General features: G+C 42.8%; 1 protein-coding gene across 2 annotated transcripts in view; it reads left to right on the plus strand.

Annotated features, from left to right (window-relative positions):
• Positions 1-17311, plus strand: part of DNAL4 (dynein axonemal light chain 4) — a 32111-nt gene extending 14800 nt beyond the window's left edge. For both annotated transcript variants that reach the window (XM_069737011.1, XM_069737012.1), the window contains exons 2-4: positions 11043-11204; positions 13189-13272; positions 15854-17311. In XM_069737011.1, coding sequence (XP_069593112.1) covers positions 11133-11204; positions 13189-13272; positions 15854-16018 — 321 coding nt within the window. In that variant the 5' untranslated portion in view covers positions 11043-11132 and the 3' untranslated portion in view covers positions 16019-17311. The remainder of the gene's footprint in view (positions 1-11042; positions 11205-13188; positions 13273-15853) is intronic.
• Positions 17312-18021: the final 710 nt, after the last annotated feature.

The raw sequence follows: 18021 nt of genomic DNA on the forward strand, positions 1-18021 counted from the left end.
CGCATGCGTTTTTTTATACGCATTTGGTCGCGTTTTTGAACGCATGCGTTTTTTTGCTGCATGCGTTCTTTTGCAGAAATGCAACATGTAGTAATTTTCAGAGGTGTTTTTTTGACGCAAAAAAACCGCATGAGTTCGTATGCGTTTTTTTGCGGCAAAAAATGCATTGGAGTCAATGGAAACACATGCGTTTTTAAGCACATGCGTTTGGTTGCGTTAAAAACGCATGCGTTTTTATAGAAAAAAAACAGAAAACACACTGATATGCCACCCCCCACCATAAAGGTGATAAAGGAATCCTAACCCTAACCCTAAAGGGATCCTAACCCTAAAGGGATCCTAACCCTAACCCTGGGGATCCTAACCCTATCCCTAACCCTAACCCTAGGGATCCTAACCCTACCCCTAACCCTGGGGATCCTAACCCTAACCCTAAGGGTTAGGATCCCGTTAGGGTTAGGTTTAGGGGTAGGGTTAGGATCCCTAGGGTTAGGGGCAGGGTTAGGGTTAGGATCCCTAGGGTTAGGGGTAGGGTTAGGATCCCTTTAGGGTTAGGGTTAGGATCCCTACCCCTAACCCTAGTTATTTCTGTTTATAGTGGGATTTTTACTTGATTTTGATGATTGGCAGCTGTCACACACTTCTCATCATGCATTTAAAAAATGCAAACACATGAAAAAATGTATGTAAACGCAGCGTTTTTTTCACCACATCCAAAAACGCATGCTTCTAAAAAAACGCAGCGTTTGTATGCGTTTACATGCGTTTTTCCACATGCGTTTTTTTTTTTTAAAAAACGCATGCGTTTTAAAATGCAAGTGTGAAACCAGCCTTAGATGTGGAAAATCCACAGGTAAAAAACGTACATGTATTTTTAATGCATTTCTGTGTTGGAAGTTACGCATAAAAAACAGATGTAATCTGCACATAAGTATATCTAAGTTTTGTCAAAGCCAAATACCAGAAAGCATCAAAAGATGCTGAGATTGGACCCGATGCACCGACCGGCCGCGGCTCTGCCGATCGGAGCGTGACGGCTTTATCAGGCTGACGGGATGGGAGACCGGCGGGCAGTCCGTGCATCAGCTGTCTGCACGGAAGTCTGCATGGGCCCAGATTTCTCAGCATATTAATAAGGGTGGGCCGAAAGGGTTATTTGTTCTGACACAATGGGCATGTTGCATCTCAGAACTCATTGACTCAACAGTGGACATGGCAGGTTACTATTACTGATAACTGAACACCTGAACACTGGAGGTCTGATAATACACGGACGGGGAGTCTCCATACTAGAAGGCCACAAACCATAGAAGACAGGACTGCTCTCCTCTGTGTATTTTTGTATCTGCAGTGTGGCCAGAAAAAGGAAAAAATAACCTATTTAAAAAAAATATATATATTTGTATTAAATAGAAGTTCCAAAATAGTTAGTATATATTTTGTATGCGTGAATTAACCGTAATAAACTCAATGTGTTATTGGTAACGGGTTTCGGAAAGTCAATGGTGAAGATGTCCTTTATAACATATTAAAGGGTTATTTCTATCTCCACATCCACAGGAGGTACTATAACGGTCTAATAGTGCTCATCTACTCCTGGGATCTGCGCCATTGTCTCACTAGATAATATGCTGCATTCACGCCAAGAACAGATTTGTTTCCAGAACATGACACTGATCATTCTCTACTATAGAAATGGCACAAGGAGATGATCATGCTTTGTTTCGTTTTTCTATGCCTTTGTGTTCTCTCTCCACCTGAGTGCTTAGGTGCATGTGGCCACCTCCTCAGACAGGAGAAGGAAGGGAAAGGAGTTGGGCATTCTCAACATTGGTGCCAGGGTTTTATTTATTATTGAATTTATTTTAGGCAAATAGCTTCTTCAAAAAGGAAGAAGACTTGAACTCTAGCGCCACCTATTGGATGTAGCAAACCTAAAAGTAAATATCAACCCTTTTATCGAGCCTTGCCACATGAAATAGGATAAAAAGTCGAACCCTAAACTACATTTTCAGACACATGTTTCGGGGTATTTGCTCCTCCTCAGTACAAAGCAGGAGACCTGATGTGGCTTTTTAAAAGGCTTCTGACTGGGGGTTTAACCCCTTACTGACATTGGACGTACTAATATGCTGATGTCAGTACCCCCCTCTTTGATGTGGGCTCCGGCGGTGAGCCCACTTCAAAGCTGGGACATGTTGGCTGACGTGCCCGCAATAGACGCAGGCGGAATCGCGATCCGCTTGCGGCTATTAACTAACTGACAGTGGCATTTAACAAGCGCTTCCAGCCATCCGTCCAGAAATGTGCACACGGGTGACCTGCGTCATGTGATCGCAGGTCACCGGTGTGTCGGCATGACAACCAGAGGTCTCCTTGAGCCCTCTATGGTTGTTGATGCCGGACTGCTGTGAGCGCCACCCTGTGGTCATTATACAAAAAGAAGAAAAAGAATAGACCATAAAAGGGGATCACCTAAGGCATGGATCACATGAAAAAATATATAAATTTTTATTTCATACAAATATACAACATGGACACAAAAAACCAACAGAGAACAAATATTAAAAACATTTAAAATCGGTCAACCATGTGACCTACAAACACGTAACCTAGGCCTATAATAGGGCCAAACCCCCTGAATATCCACACCCCTTTACATATAATATCTCATATGAATAACATATATACATGTAACAGTGGTAATTATAACTGTGATGTCTATGTGAACAATACTCAGCACAATGGAAGAGTGAAAAAAGACCCCTTGAAAAATTACATAACGAGTTAGCAACATCAGTAAACAAAGAAATCTATATAGGCATATAGTACAACACTTAAAGGGGGAGCCAGTAAATAATGCAATACCAACACGTTTATCTATTGAATGGTGTATACGTGGTGTAGAAGCAGATCACGTCCATCAGTCTCATTACAGGCTGAATGTCCACTGACCCAATAACACACAATGTACCCCCATAAAAATGTAGCGTTATCCAAAAAGACGCTTGCTAACACATTACCAAGGCCACCAGGCCTAAATAGTCAAGAGATCCATAGTAGCGTGGTGACAACCAGAGCTGCAGAGCGCACACAGAGCCACCTGGGGAGTGGAAGACAGGAGGTGTGCTGACCCGACGCGTGTCGCCACACACAGTGGCTTCGTCGCCACTGTGTGGCCTTGGTAATGTGTTAGCAAGCGTCTTTTTGGATAACGCTACATTTTCCATTGTTTGAGGCCGCTTATGGGGGTACATTGTGTGTTATTGGGTCAGTGGACATTCAGCCTGTAATGAGACTGATGGACGTGATCTGCTTCTACACCACGTATACACCATTCAATAGATAAACGTGTTGGTATTGCATTATTTACTGGCTCCCCCTTTAAGTGTTGTACTATATGCCTATATAGATTTCTTTGTTTACTGATGTTGCTAACTCGTTATGTGATTTTTCAAGGGGTCTTTTTTCACTCTTCCATTGTGCTGAGTATTGTTCACATAGACATCACAGTTATAATTACCACTGTTACATGTATATATGTTATTCATATGAGATATTATATGTAAAGGGGTGTGGATATTCAGGGGGTTTGGCCCTATTATAGGCCTAGGTTACGTGTTTGTAGGTCACATGGTTGACCGATTTTAAATGTTTTTAATATTTGTTCTCTGTTGGTTTTTTGTGTCCATGTTGTATATTTGTATGAAATAAAAATTTATATATTTTTTTCATGTGATCCATGCCTTAGGTGATCCCCTTTTATGGTCTATTCTTTTTCTTCTTTGTGTATAATGGTATATTGTAGTTAGACCTGGTTGGATCCCTTTAGAAATTGTGGTGCCCCCTCTCTTTGTTTAATATATCGCCACCCTGTGGTCGGCGCTCATAGCAAGTCTGCAATTCAGCTACATAGAGGTGATCTGAGCATCGCCTCTATGTAGCAGAGCCGATCAAGTTATGGCAACTAATAGTCTCCCATGGAGGCTACTGAAGCAAAAGTAAAAAAAAAAACAACTCGTCCTGCAAAAAAATAAGCCCTCACTTGGCCATTTTGATGGAAAAATAAAAAAGATATGGCTCTGGAAAGAAGGGCAGCGTAAAACGAAAAAGGCTCCGGTCATGAAGGGATTAAGGAGAAACGTTTATCCTTATATAGTGTGCTAAGCCAAGGTAAGGAGACCATGCAATGCTCCTCTGGCAATTTAAATATGCAAATAGCCTCATCATAGAGGAAGAGGACTTGAACTCTAGCTCCACTTATTGGATGTAGCAATCCTTAAAGTATCAAGCCTTGCCACATAAAATAGGATGAAAAGTCAAACATAAAATTTTATTTTCAGACATATGTTTCTGGATTTTTGCTCCTCCTCAGTACAAAGCAGGAGATCTGGTGTGGCTATTTGAAAGGCCTCTGACTGGGGATTTAAGGAAGAATGTTTTCTCCTTATCGAGTATGCCAAGGCAGCTTAAGGAGACCATACAATGCTCCTCTGGCATTTAAATATGCAAATAACCTCATCAGAGAGGAAGGCGACCTCTTGGATGTAGCAATCTTATACTCTCCACAAGGAGATACATTTCCCCTTAGATCCCCATTCAGAAGCCTCTCACCTAGCCAAATCAGAAAAAAAAATCCTAGAAGAGCATTTCATGGCCTAGAAGTCTCCTCACACAGACTTGACACTCTCCACTAGGAGAAACGTTCCCCCCCTTAGACACTTTTTTATTTATTTGACTTGCTTATATTAATTTTCACTTAACAGACATCATCACTTATGATATAGTTGTGGAATTTGCTGTGCCTATGCACATATGTAGAATACCCCTTTAGATGTAAATTAAAAATTAATTGTGTGTTCCAAAACGATCCCTTAAAAATCTACAATTTGTCCCACAAATATCAATGCTTCGCATCTGGGCTCACGCCGCTCACGTATTCTGATAGGTCTTCATGACTTGTCAGTAGGTGAAATGAATAGTAACTTCATCCAGGTAATGTATCTTTCAAAGAAAAAATATATATATACTGTATCGACTGGTCATATGATAATGATGGATGTTAACCCATTACTTGCCAAATTAGCAATTTTCTTTTTTTTTTTTTAATGGCAGATTTTTAATGATTTGGGTCCTAATGAATCAGAAACAATTTGCTAAATTTTCTCAAGTACGGATTTTTCAGAAAAGGGCGTCCCAATATTCAATTAAAAATGACAATGACGTGATTTCCTATTTTGTAAACGTTCATTTTACAAACACAACACAAAAAATTTGACCTAATTATAAAAATTATAAAATCTTAGTTGCTAGAAGCTAAAGATTAGGCGTCCCAAAAAAAAGGACATTGGTAGATAATGGGTTAATATGAGATAGGTGGGGGTCCGACGCCTGGCAGCCCCACCAATTAGCTATTATTAGTAGTGTACTGCAGTTGGCACGTGCTGGGGCTCTTTGGACTTTTTCTGCATTTGAACGGCAGTACATTACTGTGTCCTGGTTAGGCAGAGGAGTACGCCTGTGCAGGAGCGCGATGCAGGGGGCACTATGTGGATGGCGTAGGACAGGGGTCCCCAACTCCAGTCCTCAAGGCCCACCAACAGGTCATGTTTTCAGGATTTCCTTTGCATTGCACAGGTGATGCAATTATTACGTGGGCAAGACTAAGGAAATCCTGAAAACATGACATGTTGGTGGGCCTTGAGGACTGGAGTTGGGGACCCCTGGCGTAGGAGGCGTCATCCGCTAGCAGCACAGAAGGAGGGTGGCATCGCCAGAAGAGAGGAGCCACCTGACCAAGACCGCGAGGCCCATCGGACCAGACCACCCCATAGGTGAGTATTAAAGGTGTTTTTCTTGTCTTGTAGGCCGGATTGGGGGCAGATATACAGCATATTAGACTGCCGTATATCAGGGCTGAAAGGTACTGGCCTTACCTCATATAGGACAAACCTGGTGATAGGTTCCCTTTAAAACCTTCTCTTTTGTCAGCCGACCAAAATGTGAACAAGGCCAGAGCAGGACAGAGGCCAAGACTGTTCAGCACACAGACCCATAGACTTTTATTCATCCATACACAACAGTTATAAAATCTGATCCGGGTCTTCAATCACTGTCTCATGTTCTTTTACATTTAACCGATACATCATTAAAAGTTACTGAAAAGCTCATTCACTTTATCCATTATACGGACACCTGTGATTGATGGTATTCAGTGGCATTAATCACCCATAGACTCTGTTACATTCTTATTAATAGCCATACATATACATACAAAGGAGTTCTGGTTTTTGCACAACACAAAAATCTTGAGACTTCTGCCATTTTTATGCTAGTATGAAAGAATTCCACCAAAATGGGAGGAAGCAGGGTCTGTCTGGGCGAGACTACATCCACCCATCAAATTTAGCAAAAGTGCTGTTTTTTTTTTTTGTTTTTTTTTTACTTCAGAAATGTTTCTCGGGTCTCAGATTAGAGAACCATTTCTGGCAAGTCGCACACCACTGAGATGTGCAGAATTTATTAAGTGGTGGCACCTCCATGGCACCTCTATTGAATTTGGCACGTCTTAAACCTGGATGCAGATGCAGTTGAAAGTAATGATGGAAAATGGAGCTACATGGGGGCATCAAATAGTTTAGAGGAATTTATGGGGACGATTATGCTGTTTGGAGGGCTATGTGAGGGACCATCATATTGTTTAGAGGGTTGTGTGGGGACCATCATACTAGTTGGAGGGCTATGTACGGGGCCATTATACTGTTTGAAGGGCCAAGTGGGGGACCATTATACTGTTTGAAGGTGCTAAGTTAGGGGGCGATTATATTGTTTGGATGGCTATGTGGGGGCCATTATATTGTTTTGGAGGGCTGTGTAGGGTTCCATTATGCTGTTTGCAGGGCAATAAGTGTGCCATTATGCTGCTTAGTGGGGTATGTGGGTATCACTATGCTATTTGGAGTGCTATGTAGGGGTCCATTATACTGTTTAGAGGGCTTTATGGGGGCTATTATTTTTGGAGGGATATATTACGGGCCATTAACTGGAAGGCTGCTTATACTGTATGTGAGCTATTATATTGTGTGGGTGCCATCATACTATGTGGAGGGTTGTGTGGGTGCTATAATACTGTGTGGAGAACTCTGGGGGCCATTACACTATAGGGAGTGCCATTATACAGTATGGAGGACTAGGCTATTTTACTATTTGGAGGGAATTATACTGTGTGAGGGATGTGTGGGGTCCATCATACTTTGAGGAGGGATGTGGGAGCCATTATACTGTATGACTGGCCACTATAGCTTATGGAAGTTCATCATGCTGTGTGGGGGCCTTTATATTGTCTGTGTCATGAGTTTACTAGGGGAGCCAGAAGACCGCAGTGTCTGATTTCTCCCACTCCTGCACTGATTAGGAGCACGTCACCTTATTAAAAGTAGTACATTTCTTTTGCCAATGCAGGGGTTAATCTGCACTGTTGAGAGCTCCTGGTGCGTTTAGGCTCTCAGCTTCACTGTTGACCTCTCCTATCTACTATATAAACTAGGCCCTGGCTAGCACTCATTGTCAGAGTTAGCTTATGCTGCATGGCTGGAAGTTGTTGTGGTTATTGGAGAAGGTGGTTGGTGGGTTTATCTGTGACTGTTGCTAGGTTTTGAATGTGTGATAATTCCATTTCTTTTCCTACTTTGGTTTAACCCCGTCCTTCACTCCCTGGTGCATTCTTCTGTTATATGTGTGTATATTTGTATTTTTGGTATTTTTTGTTACTCCTGTTCATATTACCTTGTTAGTTTGGTTGGTGTACTATGGTATACTACTACACCCCACTTCCCTGGGTGGGCAAAGGGTACATGCTGAGGGCGAATTCCGGAGCGAAGGCAAAGTTTGTGGCCCCGGCATCTTCACCATCAGAAGTAATCCGGGGAACAGGGCGAGCTAAGGCGCCCTTAGCATTAGGGACTGGGAAGGGCCCCTGGTCCGGGGACACTACAACAGAGTCATGACAGTCTGGATGTCTGTGAGGGCCATTATATTGTGTTGGGGTCATTGTGGGTATGTCATATTGTGTTGGGGGTTCACTGTGTGGGTATCATATTTTGCGGGTGGGGGCACTGTAGGATCATCATACCATGTGTGTGGAGGGTACTTTGAAGGAATTCACTGTCGTGGGTATCATACTCTGCTTGGGGGGCACTTTTGTTGTCATCATACTTAATGGGGGCCATGAAAGGGATATTTTAGTGTGTGGAAACACTAAGGGGGATTCAAGAGTGGCACAATTACTTTGAGGACAGAAAAGTTATGAAATATACTCTTCTGCGAACCTGTCAAATATATACAGTATTTTTTTTTTTGGGGGGGGGGGGAGGGGGGGACAAATTAGGACTTTAGTTAAGGGGCCCCATGATTTTTATGCATGTCTCTGCCATATGCTATCGTTTTCTGGAGCATAGCTGTGTTACATAGCCAGCACCCGACAGTGCGCTGTACAATCAGAGTTAGCTTGACCTCTTTAATGCTGACACCAGCATTTAACAGACTTTAGTATGACTTCAGACAGACATTGGCAATACATGATGTGATTACGGAATGCTGAACAGTATGCCATGTAAGCTCTCCTATGAAACCCAGCTGGTCTTTATAGGAAAACATCAATTTCACAATACATTGCAATAGCATACTATAGTATTGTACTGCATGCTATTGCAGTGTATTGCATAGGCCAGGTAAGTAGTTCATTTTTCCCAGGAGCAATATGAAAGGCTGACTGCTGTAGAGGGCTGAACAAAATTCTGCTTTATTACTATTAGTCATTATTGAGCAGTATCTTGACTAGCTGCTTCTGTTAATACATGTTATTACACAGTTTATTCTAACATGTATTTCCACATACCTCCACAGCACCCCACACACAGTGTAATGCTCCCACAGCTCCCCCACTCAGATAATGCTCCCAGAGCACCCCACACACAGTGTAATGCTCCCACAGCACCCCACACACAGTGTAATGCTCCCAGAGCACCCCACACACAGTGTAATGCTCCCAGAGCACCCCACACACAGTGTAATGCTCCCACAGCACCCCACACAGTGTAATGCTCCCACAGCACCCCACACAGTGTAATGCTCCCAGAGCACCCCACACACAGTGTAATGCTCCCACAGCACCCCACACAGTGTAATGCTCCCACAGCACCCCACACACAGTGTAATGCTCCCACAGCACCCCACACACAGTGTAATGCTCCCACAGCACCCCACACACAGTGTAATGCTCCCACAGCACCCCACACACAGTGTAATGCTCCCACAGCACCCCACACACAGTGTAATGCTCCCACAGCACCCCACACACAGTGTAATGCTCCCACAGCACCCCACACACAGTGTAATGCTCCCACAGCACCCCACACACAGTGTAATGCTCCCACAGCACCCCACACACAGTGTAATGCTCCCACAGCTTTCCTCATACAATATGATGGCCCCAAGTTCAGCACGCGCAATATGATGGCCCCAAGTTCAGCACGCGCAGTATGATGGCCCCAAATTCAGCGCGCGCAGTATGATGGCCCTAAGTTCAGCACGCGCAGTATGATAGCCTACGCAGCTTCCAGCAGACAGTATGATGGTCCAGCTCATCACAGCGTTGTATGATGAGCCCCCCAGCACACCACACACAGTATGATGGCCCAGGTGGTATGATGGCCCCACAGCTCTCCACATGCAGTATGATGGCCTGCACAGCTCTCAGCGGGCGGTATGATGGTCCAGCTCATCACAGCTTTGTATGATGGCCCCCCAGCACACCACACACAGTATGATGGCCCATGTGGTATGATAGCCCCCACAGCTCTCCACATGCAGTAGAATGGCCCCCAGTTTCTACCCTCAAGTACTGACTGTATTATTCCCCCACATCCCCCTACACAGAATAATTGCCCCAGCGCTTCTTCACGCTGTACACAGTGTGGCCTGAGTCTCCGCACAGTATGTGTGATCTACTGATGTTATCACACCTACTGTGCTGAGGCTCAGATGCACAGTGATGAATAAGAGAGCCATATAAATCCTTAAAAATCTAAAAGTTAAAATCATCCCCCTTTCCCCCAAACATAAATAGCAAATTGTAAAAAATGATTTTTTTTTATATGTTTGGCATTACTGCAGGCATAATTGCCTGAACTAATACAATCTAAAAATATTTGTCTTATATGGTGAATGCTTAAATGAAAAGGAAAAAAAATCAAAACCCCTAAATTGGCTTTTTTTTTGGTTGCTGTAATTTCCTTAAAAAAATGCAATAAAAAATGTCAAATAAAATGCAATAAAAAATATATGTACTTCAAAATATTTTCTTGATACACACGACTTCATTATCAGAAGAATAAAAACATAATCAGCCATGGAGCACCGAGTGGCGGGACTTAGTTTGAAACAGTTATTCTGTCCCCTTAAGATTGATGTTGATATGACATAAATATACGAGATGGGAGTACCCCTTTAAGAATTGAATGAGACCGCATGTCTCAGCTTTTTGCCCACCGCCACAAATTTAAAAAAAGATTGCGGCCCAAAATATCTGTCAGCATCTAATATTACTTATTCTGCAAAAATGTACAGTCAGCAAGCACCATGTGTGATGGCGTCAGCGCACAGACGGCTTTGTTAAACGGCATGATATCCCTTTAAGGAGCTGTTTTGTAACATTTAAAGGGCTTTTTTCTTTATGCCTTTCTCTCTTTGAACACAATCCTATCTGCTAGTTGCCCTGGTGATGCGGAGACGGGCTGTGCTCTTTAACGCTTAGACGGCTATTATTTGGAAGTAAAATAAATGAATCCGCGCACTGGTGCCACGAAAGTTCACCCGTAGAGCGCTTCTAACACTTGATACAGTTTGTCCTTTCTCTGAATGTGGCAGGGACTCGTTGCCATCTTTAATAGAAAGACCAAGGCATCATATAATAAGAGCGGAGACTGATGAAAGACCACGTTTGATTTTGCTTGCGCTACATTCTATGTTCTGTCTTTCTCTAGTGATTTGACGTCGCCCGCTTCTCCGGACTCCTCGCTATATGTTCTGTTTTGCACATCACTAATTGCTGTTACTTGAAGAGAGAGAGTGTCATGGCAGATCCCGGAGAGGGCAAGAAGGATGAGGCGGACTACAAGAGGATGCACAGCTTCCCACTAATACGGGTAACAACGCCTCGGTTCCAAGTTTGCACCAATGACAACAGCCCATTTTACTGCGCTAGCCCTCAATCGGACCTCAATGATTTTTCACATACGCAAAAAAAAAAAAAAAATAATACAAGTTTAATAAGTGTTTTGGATCCGAGATCTTTATTGTTGAGTACGGTCTGCAAAAAAACACGGACATGTGAAAAGCCCCAGTGACCATAATGGGTCCGTGTTCTATGTATAGAAAACGTATGTGAAAACAGACGCCTCAATGAGGCTTTAAAGGGAAACTCTGAATAAATGGCAGCTAGCGCATAGCAACTGTAGCATGTTGGTAATAGATCTTCATTATTTTTTTTGTACTTTCTTCACCCTCTTTTCATGTAGTTTTCAGTCTAGAGGTCAAGTTGGTGCTTTACCTGGCGTCAGGAATGATAAAGGTTATTACTGGGGCTTTTCAGTGGATAAAAAAATATATTAAAAGGAACTCCAAACCTGGGAAAGAAACGGAAGTAATGCTCTCCCTCAGTGAGATTGCGTAAATCCTCATCATTCTCGGCAGCACATTGTGCTGTGTAAGGAATATTTATTTGTGCTGCCGAGTTTATGCGCACAGGACGATCGCATTAGCGATCGTTCTGTATGCATGAAAGTGATGGCAGCCTGTCCAAACGGTCTATTAAACGACCGCCCATCAGTTTACATGTAGCAGATCAGCGGCTGTGATTGGCCAGTGGAAGTGCACCCTTAGTTTAGACGCCATACTGTATTTTAAAGTGGCTGGTTAAAGTTTTTTTTGACAGCGCTGTCTGTCATATCAGAAGTCAGGACTCCCGCAGAGATGCATGCATAATCGGCAGCAGGGCTGTGGAGTCGGTAAGCCAAACCTCCGACTCCTCAATTTCCATGACTCCGACTCCACCAAAATGGGCTCCGACTCCACGACTCTGACTCCACAGCCCTGACCAGCAGGTATCATGACATGTCCTGTTCATTAGAATAAGAAACATGCACGAAGATTGTTGGCCATTCACTCATCTCTGCAGGCGGGTGGGGTCACAATTTCATTTGCGGCGCTCCCTTCTGATGCAGGTGTGAGCGCCCTACTTTGTGTCAAATAGTTGTGTTCACGTTTGCCACACATCGTGGTACATTAGGCTACATTCTTTTCTGGAAAACCCACATCCCTTTCCAAGAAGGCCTGAAAGTTGTGTTTTTTTTGTTGTTGTTTTTTTTCCCGCTAATTACGATAACATTCTGGTGCATTTAGCTTGATAAATCAATCCGATTGCGTGCGTGTCTATGTACAGATACACTATATGGCCGAAAGCATTTGGACACCTAGAAAAGCCATTCGTATGTGCTTGTTGAGAATAAAAAAAAAACTAAAAGAAGCTTGCACCATGCCTCTTTCAGTGGCAGCCAGGGGTTTGCTCAAGGCTTCCATGGCTGCCATGTTGGTGCTCCAGTGAGGCCCAAGCACAGGCTTCCTAGGAGACGGTGATTTTAGCTATCTGCTGCAATGCATAGAACAAGAAATCGTGAGAGATGATTGCAGGGTCAAGTCCCGTAAGTGGATTAATAAATAACCCATAAAAATCACATTTTTGTTGGTAATGGAGGAGAAAGGTGGTCGCCTTTCTCCTCCATTACAAATGAAGAGATCATTATTTCTTAATTTTTTTTCACCACTAGGAGTAAAAAAAAACAAAAAAAAAAACTGGGTATCATGTGAAATAATATCGCCAGGTACTTTTTACTGTACAATGAACACCATAAAAATAAAGGTAGAATTCATCACGCTTGACTCTCATTTTCTTCCCCATTTTCCAGTACTAAAACTACATCTCATCCAGCCGATAAGAAGCCATCGTATGACTTTAGTAATGAGGCCAAACCCACCATTTACAGGGCTGTCCGCAGAATTCTGCTCTATAGTGTACAGTTGGCATTCGCCATGGTATAAGTGGTCACTAACCGCATTGTCTTCTCCCTCCAGCACACGGACATGCCAGAAGAGATGAGAGTAGAAACCATGGAGCTCTGTGTTACAGCCTGTGAAAAGTTTGCCAGTAATAATGAGGTAACTTTAGCGTTCATTTCCAGAATACAATACTCGTCCTATTACTGCAGTAATTTGTACAAAGTGTTAAAGGGAATCTGTCACCAGATTTTTGCCACCCAGTATAATGTAGAGACAGGCCCATATCCCAGTGATGTGTCACTTACTGGGCTGTTTGATGCGGTTTTGATAAAATCACAGTTTTCTCAGCCAGAGATTATCACTAGAGGACTTTTAAACCTGCTGCCAGGTAGTCCTCATTATTCATGAGTACTGTGTAAACCTGCCCCTACCAATGATAGGCAGCTTTCTGCCTATGCACAGTGTACATAGTGTCAATCAGTGGTGTGGTCCGGTATATAGAGTACTATTCCTGGACATTATAATGCAATCGACATGATTACCGCGGTGGACTCGGCTCAATAGATTCTCCTCGAGCATAAGCAGACATTCAGAGGGTCGTTATAATGTTCAGGAATCCTACTCTATATACCGGCAATTAAAACTGAATGTTCGTAAATGAAGAAAGTTCGAGTGTGTCTTGCTATTTTCTGTATAGCATGGGATTACACAGGACTCAGCAGACAACTGGTAAATCTGCAGAACATGAAGCGATGATTTTATCAAAACTGCAGCAAGCAGCCCAGTAAGTGACACATCACTGAAATCAGTGTCTCTGCCCCTACATCATGCTGCTTACAGATGGGGTAGCAAAAACCTGGTAACAGATTCCTCTTAAAGGGGTTGTCCAGCCTCATGGTGGGAATCTGCAGTCAGTCTATGTGACTGCAGACTTGTGAATCCTCACATTGTACACCATGATCATGTAGTCGCGTGCTGCGGCCTCTCTATGCAAGTTCATTGAGCGAGGCCGGACACAGTCTAGTTAGAATATGTCAAGCATGCAGACCGCCGGCCTAGAGAACCCTCACAGCACGATTCACAAGTCTTCAGTTGCAGAGAGTGACTGCAGACTTGTAGCCTAAGGCAAGGAAACCCCTTTACGCTATAAGTATAAGTAGTAAACTGATAACTGTATTTGTCACTGCCTTGTTTATGCAAGCGCACTAAGCGTCCGTTTATAAGGACCGACCGGCAGCACTGAACGACCGCCAATCATTAACCCTTTACCCGTCATTGGCAGTTTTATAGCCTTTAGAGCAAACCGATGTAAATGATTGGTACCAAACGATGTCGTTATATATTGATGGCCTACCCTTAAGGTCCCGTAACTGTACAAAAAGTCATGGACCGCACATCCAAAAGTCGTACATTGATTTACTGCCGCAAGACAAACATTTACAAAACTTAACATGGGGTTCTTGCTTTAATATTCCGATCCGACTGTATGAAGCCCACTTATAGAGAACCTCATGTTCAGTTCCGTAAATTTTTACCTAGCGGCATAAAATTAACATTATTTTTAAATAGTAGTAATAATTTTTATTTCTGCAGCACTTTATTGTCAGTACATGTCCCCTCTGAAATGTAAAGACATTACAGAATAACACAACAGATCCCATAAGGAGTGAGGGCCCTGCTCTTAAGCTCTGAGGTCCATGAGCATCTGTTCTGGAGCTGCGCTCCATGTTTTCTTCTTTACGGTTACGGGGTCTTGCATACTGTCCACTCCTTGTTTTGCTTATACCAGCATTCCACCCATTTGACCCATATGTTTTTAATTATCAGGAGAGTATGTGACGCATCACTGGAATCAGGGGCTGCGCCCCTACTCATGCTGCTCTCAGATGGGGTATAAAAAACTTGGTGACAGATTCCCTTTAGATATCAATGCAGCCACAGATTGGTGATATGTGCTCTTTACATGCAGGAGGCTGCGATCCATCAGAGTAGTTGGATCAGGCTCAATGCGGCGGCTCCGAAAATGTTACTGCAGTTTTCAGCTATATTATCAGAATTGCTGACAAAATTGTTCACTTTTCAAAATTGTTTACTTTATTATTACTTTTATTGTTACTTTTCAAAATTGCCGCACATTAGCCATGCGTAGACCACTTTATGAGACCGCCAACCTCAGAAAACTGATTTGTATCCATCACTGAACTATGCAAAGACATCCACATGTAAACAAGATTGCCATTCACTGACAGGAAGCAGAAATCTTGAAGATGAGGGATTAAAGGGGTTGTCCATTACTTGGACAACGCCTTTTCGTTCCTGATGTTTGGCCCTGTTCAAATAAAAGCACTGTATGCTCCCCTCCGGTGCTGGCGTGGTCCCATCAGTGTCAGCATTCACATTACCGGGGGTCTTGTGCAGTTATGGCCCTGCGCCCAATCAATGTCTGCGTCATGCCCCCCATTCATATTGAACATCGGCTGGAAATCGGAGGTGCGGTTCCTTTCTGACTTTCTCTTGATGGTTGATTTGGACGCAGGGTTCACGTGACACCGCTGGAATGGTCCCGGCATCGGAAGCGAGTATTGCTGTTTTTTATTTTAACAGGGCTAAACATGAGGAATGAGAAGCGGTTGTCCTAGCAGTGGACAACCCCCTTTAAATAAAAATATACAATTCCTTTAAATGGACATTCGCTAAGGCTTGTCATATTCTGAATTGGTTAATCTCTATTTTTTTTCAGAGTGCAGCGAAGATGATAAAAGAGACAATGGACAAGAAGTTTGGATCCTCATGGCACGTAGTGATCGGGGAAGGCTTTGGTTTTGAGATCACTCATGAAGTCAAGAACCTTCTCTACATGTTTTTTGGGGGCAGCTTGGCGATTTGTGTGTGGAAGTGCTCCTGAGGGACCTTGTTCAGGTTGCCCCCTCCTTCCACGTCTTACCTTCTACTCAGGATGTGCTGCTACAAGGCCTTGCTCAGGAAAGAGTCTCCAGCCGGGCTCTCTGTTTATCTTCTGGGGTGTCTGGGAGTCACCTCTTGACCCATTGGGAATCAGAAGGGTTTGCAATAGATTTGCAGGCACCTACAGCTTGGATTGTTTTTACCTATAGAAGACGGGGTATAGATCGGCTCTTGCAATACGTTCCTCATTAGACGCTTTTCAGCAATCATTGACACCAAATGAAGACTAGGAACAGCTGTCAAACCCCTTTTCCGAACCCCTGACCCTCAGAGGCTTTTGTAACCAGTAATAATGTATGCACAGGGTTTTACCGTCCAACTGGCACCGCAGCTCTGGTTTCCCAAATATATTTTATGGTCGCGCTCATTCCTCATTTTCCGGTTCCTTACGAGAACATTTCTCTTTCATTACCTATTTCCTTGACACTCTGCCCCCTTGTAATTCTCAATATCACACATTCTGTCGCCTCTTAACGAGCCATCTTTACCAGCCTCCCTCGGAGAATACTTTCAACATAAATACAACGTTTCATCACATCTCGTATTTTGTTACGACTTTTTAAACGGCACATAAAGTAGACCCGTCATCCACACATTTCTAGAGTACCAGCACCTATAGGAGGAAAGCGCCTGATCTCGGAATAGGATCATATTTGATGGCAGTCAGTTTATTTGCATTTCACGTGTAATAGATGTGACAAACGTTGCGGTTTCAGAATTGTGTACCAGTTCCAGTAAGTATTGTCTAGGCTAGCTATTGATTTTGCAGAAATATCTTGGTTGATCCGCTGGGTTTCTCTATCCGTCCTAGTTGCATTCACCTGAGTGGCATGTATACCCATAAATAGATAGATATATATTTGTGCAATATATTTTCTTTTGACTTTTTTTCTTTTTTTTTTTTATCAGCATATGATCATTTATGAATTTCCATCCCTCCGTTCTATCTCTCACTCCCCCTCACCTCCCGTTGTCCACTTGACGTAGACACGCATCACAGACGATCCACAAGCCATAAATTATAGATCAGGACATTAGGATACCACAGAGAAGCCTGACAGCTACCAGTCCTTAATTCCTCTTGTTGGATGGAAGAAACGTGAAGCCCATGTTTCTCGGAAGGATTTTATACTCTGTTGGAACTTCAAGTATGCTGTTTTTTATGTTACCTCTGGTTCTAAAACTGTTTACTCTACTTGTCATTAATAAACCTCCTTGGATTTTTTACAGAAGATTTTACTTGTGCAAGCATATGTATTCATTCAAGCCCAAGGTCATGGTCTCGTGTATAGGTTTTGTTTGTAGGATTTCCAAAATCATTTTTTTTTTAGAAAATGAAAATTTTAAAAGTTAATTCAAACTATTCTTTCAACTCTATCCTGCAGTATCTAATTTTGTTTTGTGCGCTTTCCTTTTTCCTTTCTTCTGAGAGCCATAACGTTTTGTATGAGGGCTTGTTTTTAATATGCGGGAAAAATGTAGAAATCCAGCAAAGGGATCCTTAAAATAACATCTTTATTGACGATCCATTAAAAATCCAATGTGGAATAGCATACTCATTTCTGACACAATGTTCCGTCTCTTGGGTATGCAATAATTAGGACGTTGTGTCAGAAACCCGTATGCTTTTCCACATTGATTTTTTTTTAATGGCTCATCAATAAAGATGTTTTTAAGGACCTCTTTGCTGGATTTTTACATTTTTCCTGCATGTGAACTCTTGTTGTACTACAAGGCTTTATCCACGCATCAGGGATCTTTACACAGTGAGTGAGCTGATTTTTTTTTTTTCTTTTATTGATACTTTTTTTTTATAGTTTTGAATAAACAGTTCATTTTACCAAATAGTGCTCCTAAACACTGGAGAATATATATCAAAGAGAGGGAAATATTCAGCTCACCGTGTGTTTGGCACTGGATGGGGGAGGAAATCCACACTCGGGG

This window comes from Ranitomeya imitator, chromosome 8 (genome assembly GCF_032444005.1).
Source record: "Ranitomeya imitator isolate aRanImi1 chromosome 8, aRanImi1.pri, whole genome shotgun sequence".
Classification (NCBI taxonomy): domain Eukaryota; kingdom Metazoa; phylum Chordata; class Amphibia; order Anura; family Dendrobatidae; genus Ranitomeya; species Ranitomeya imitator.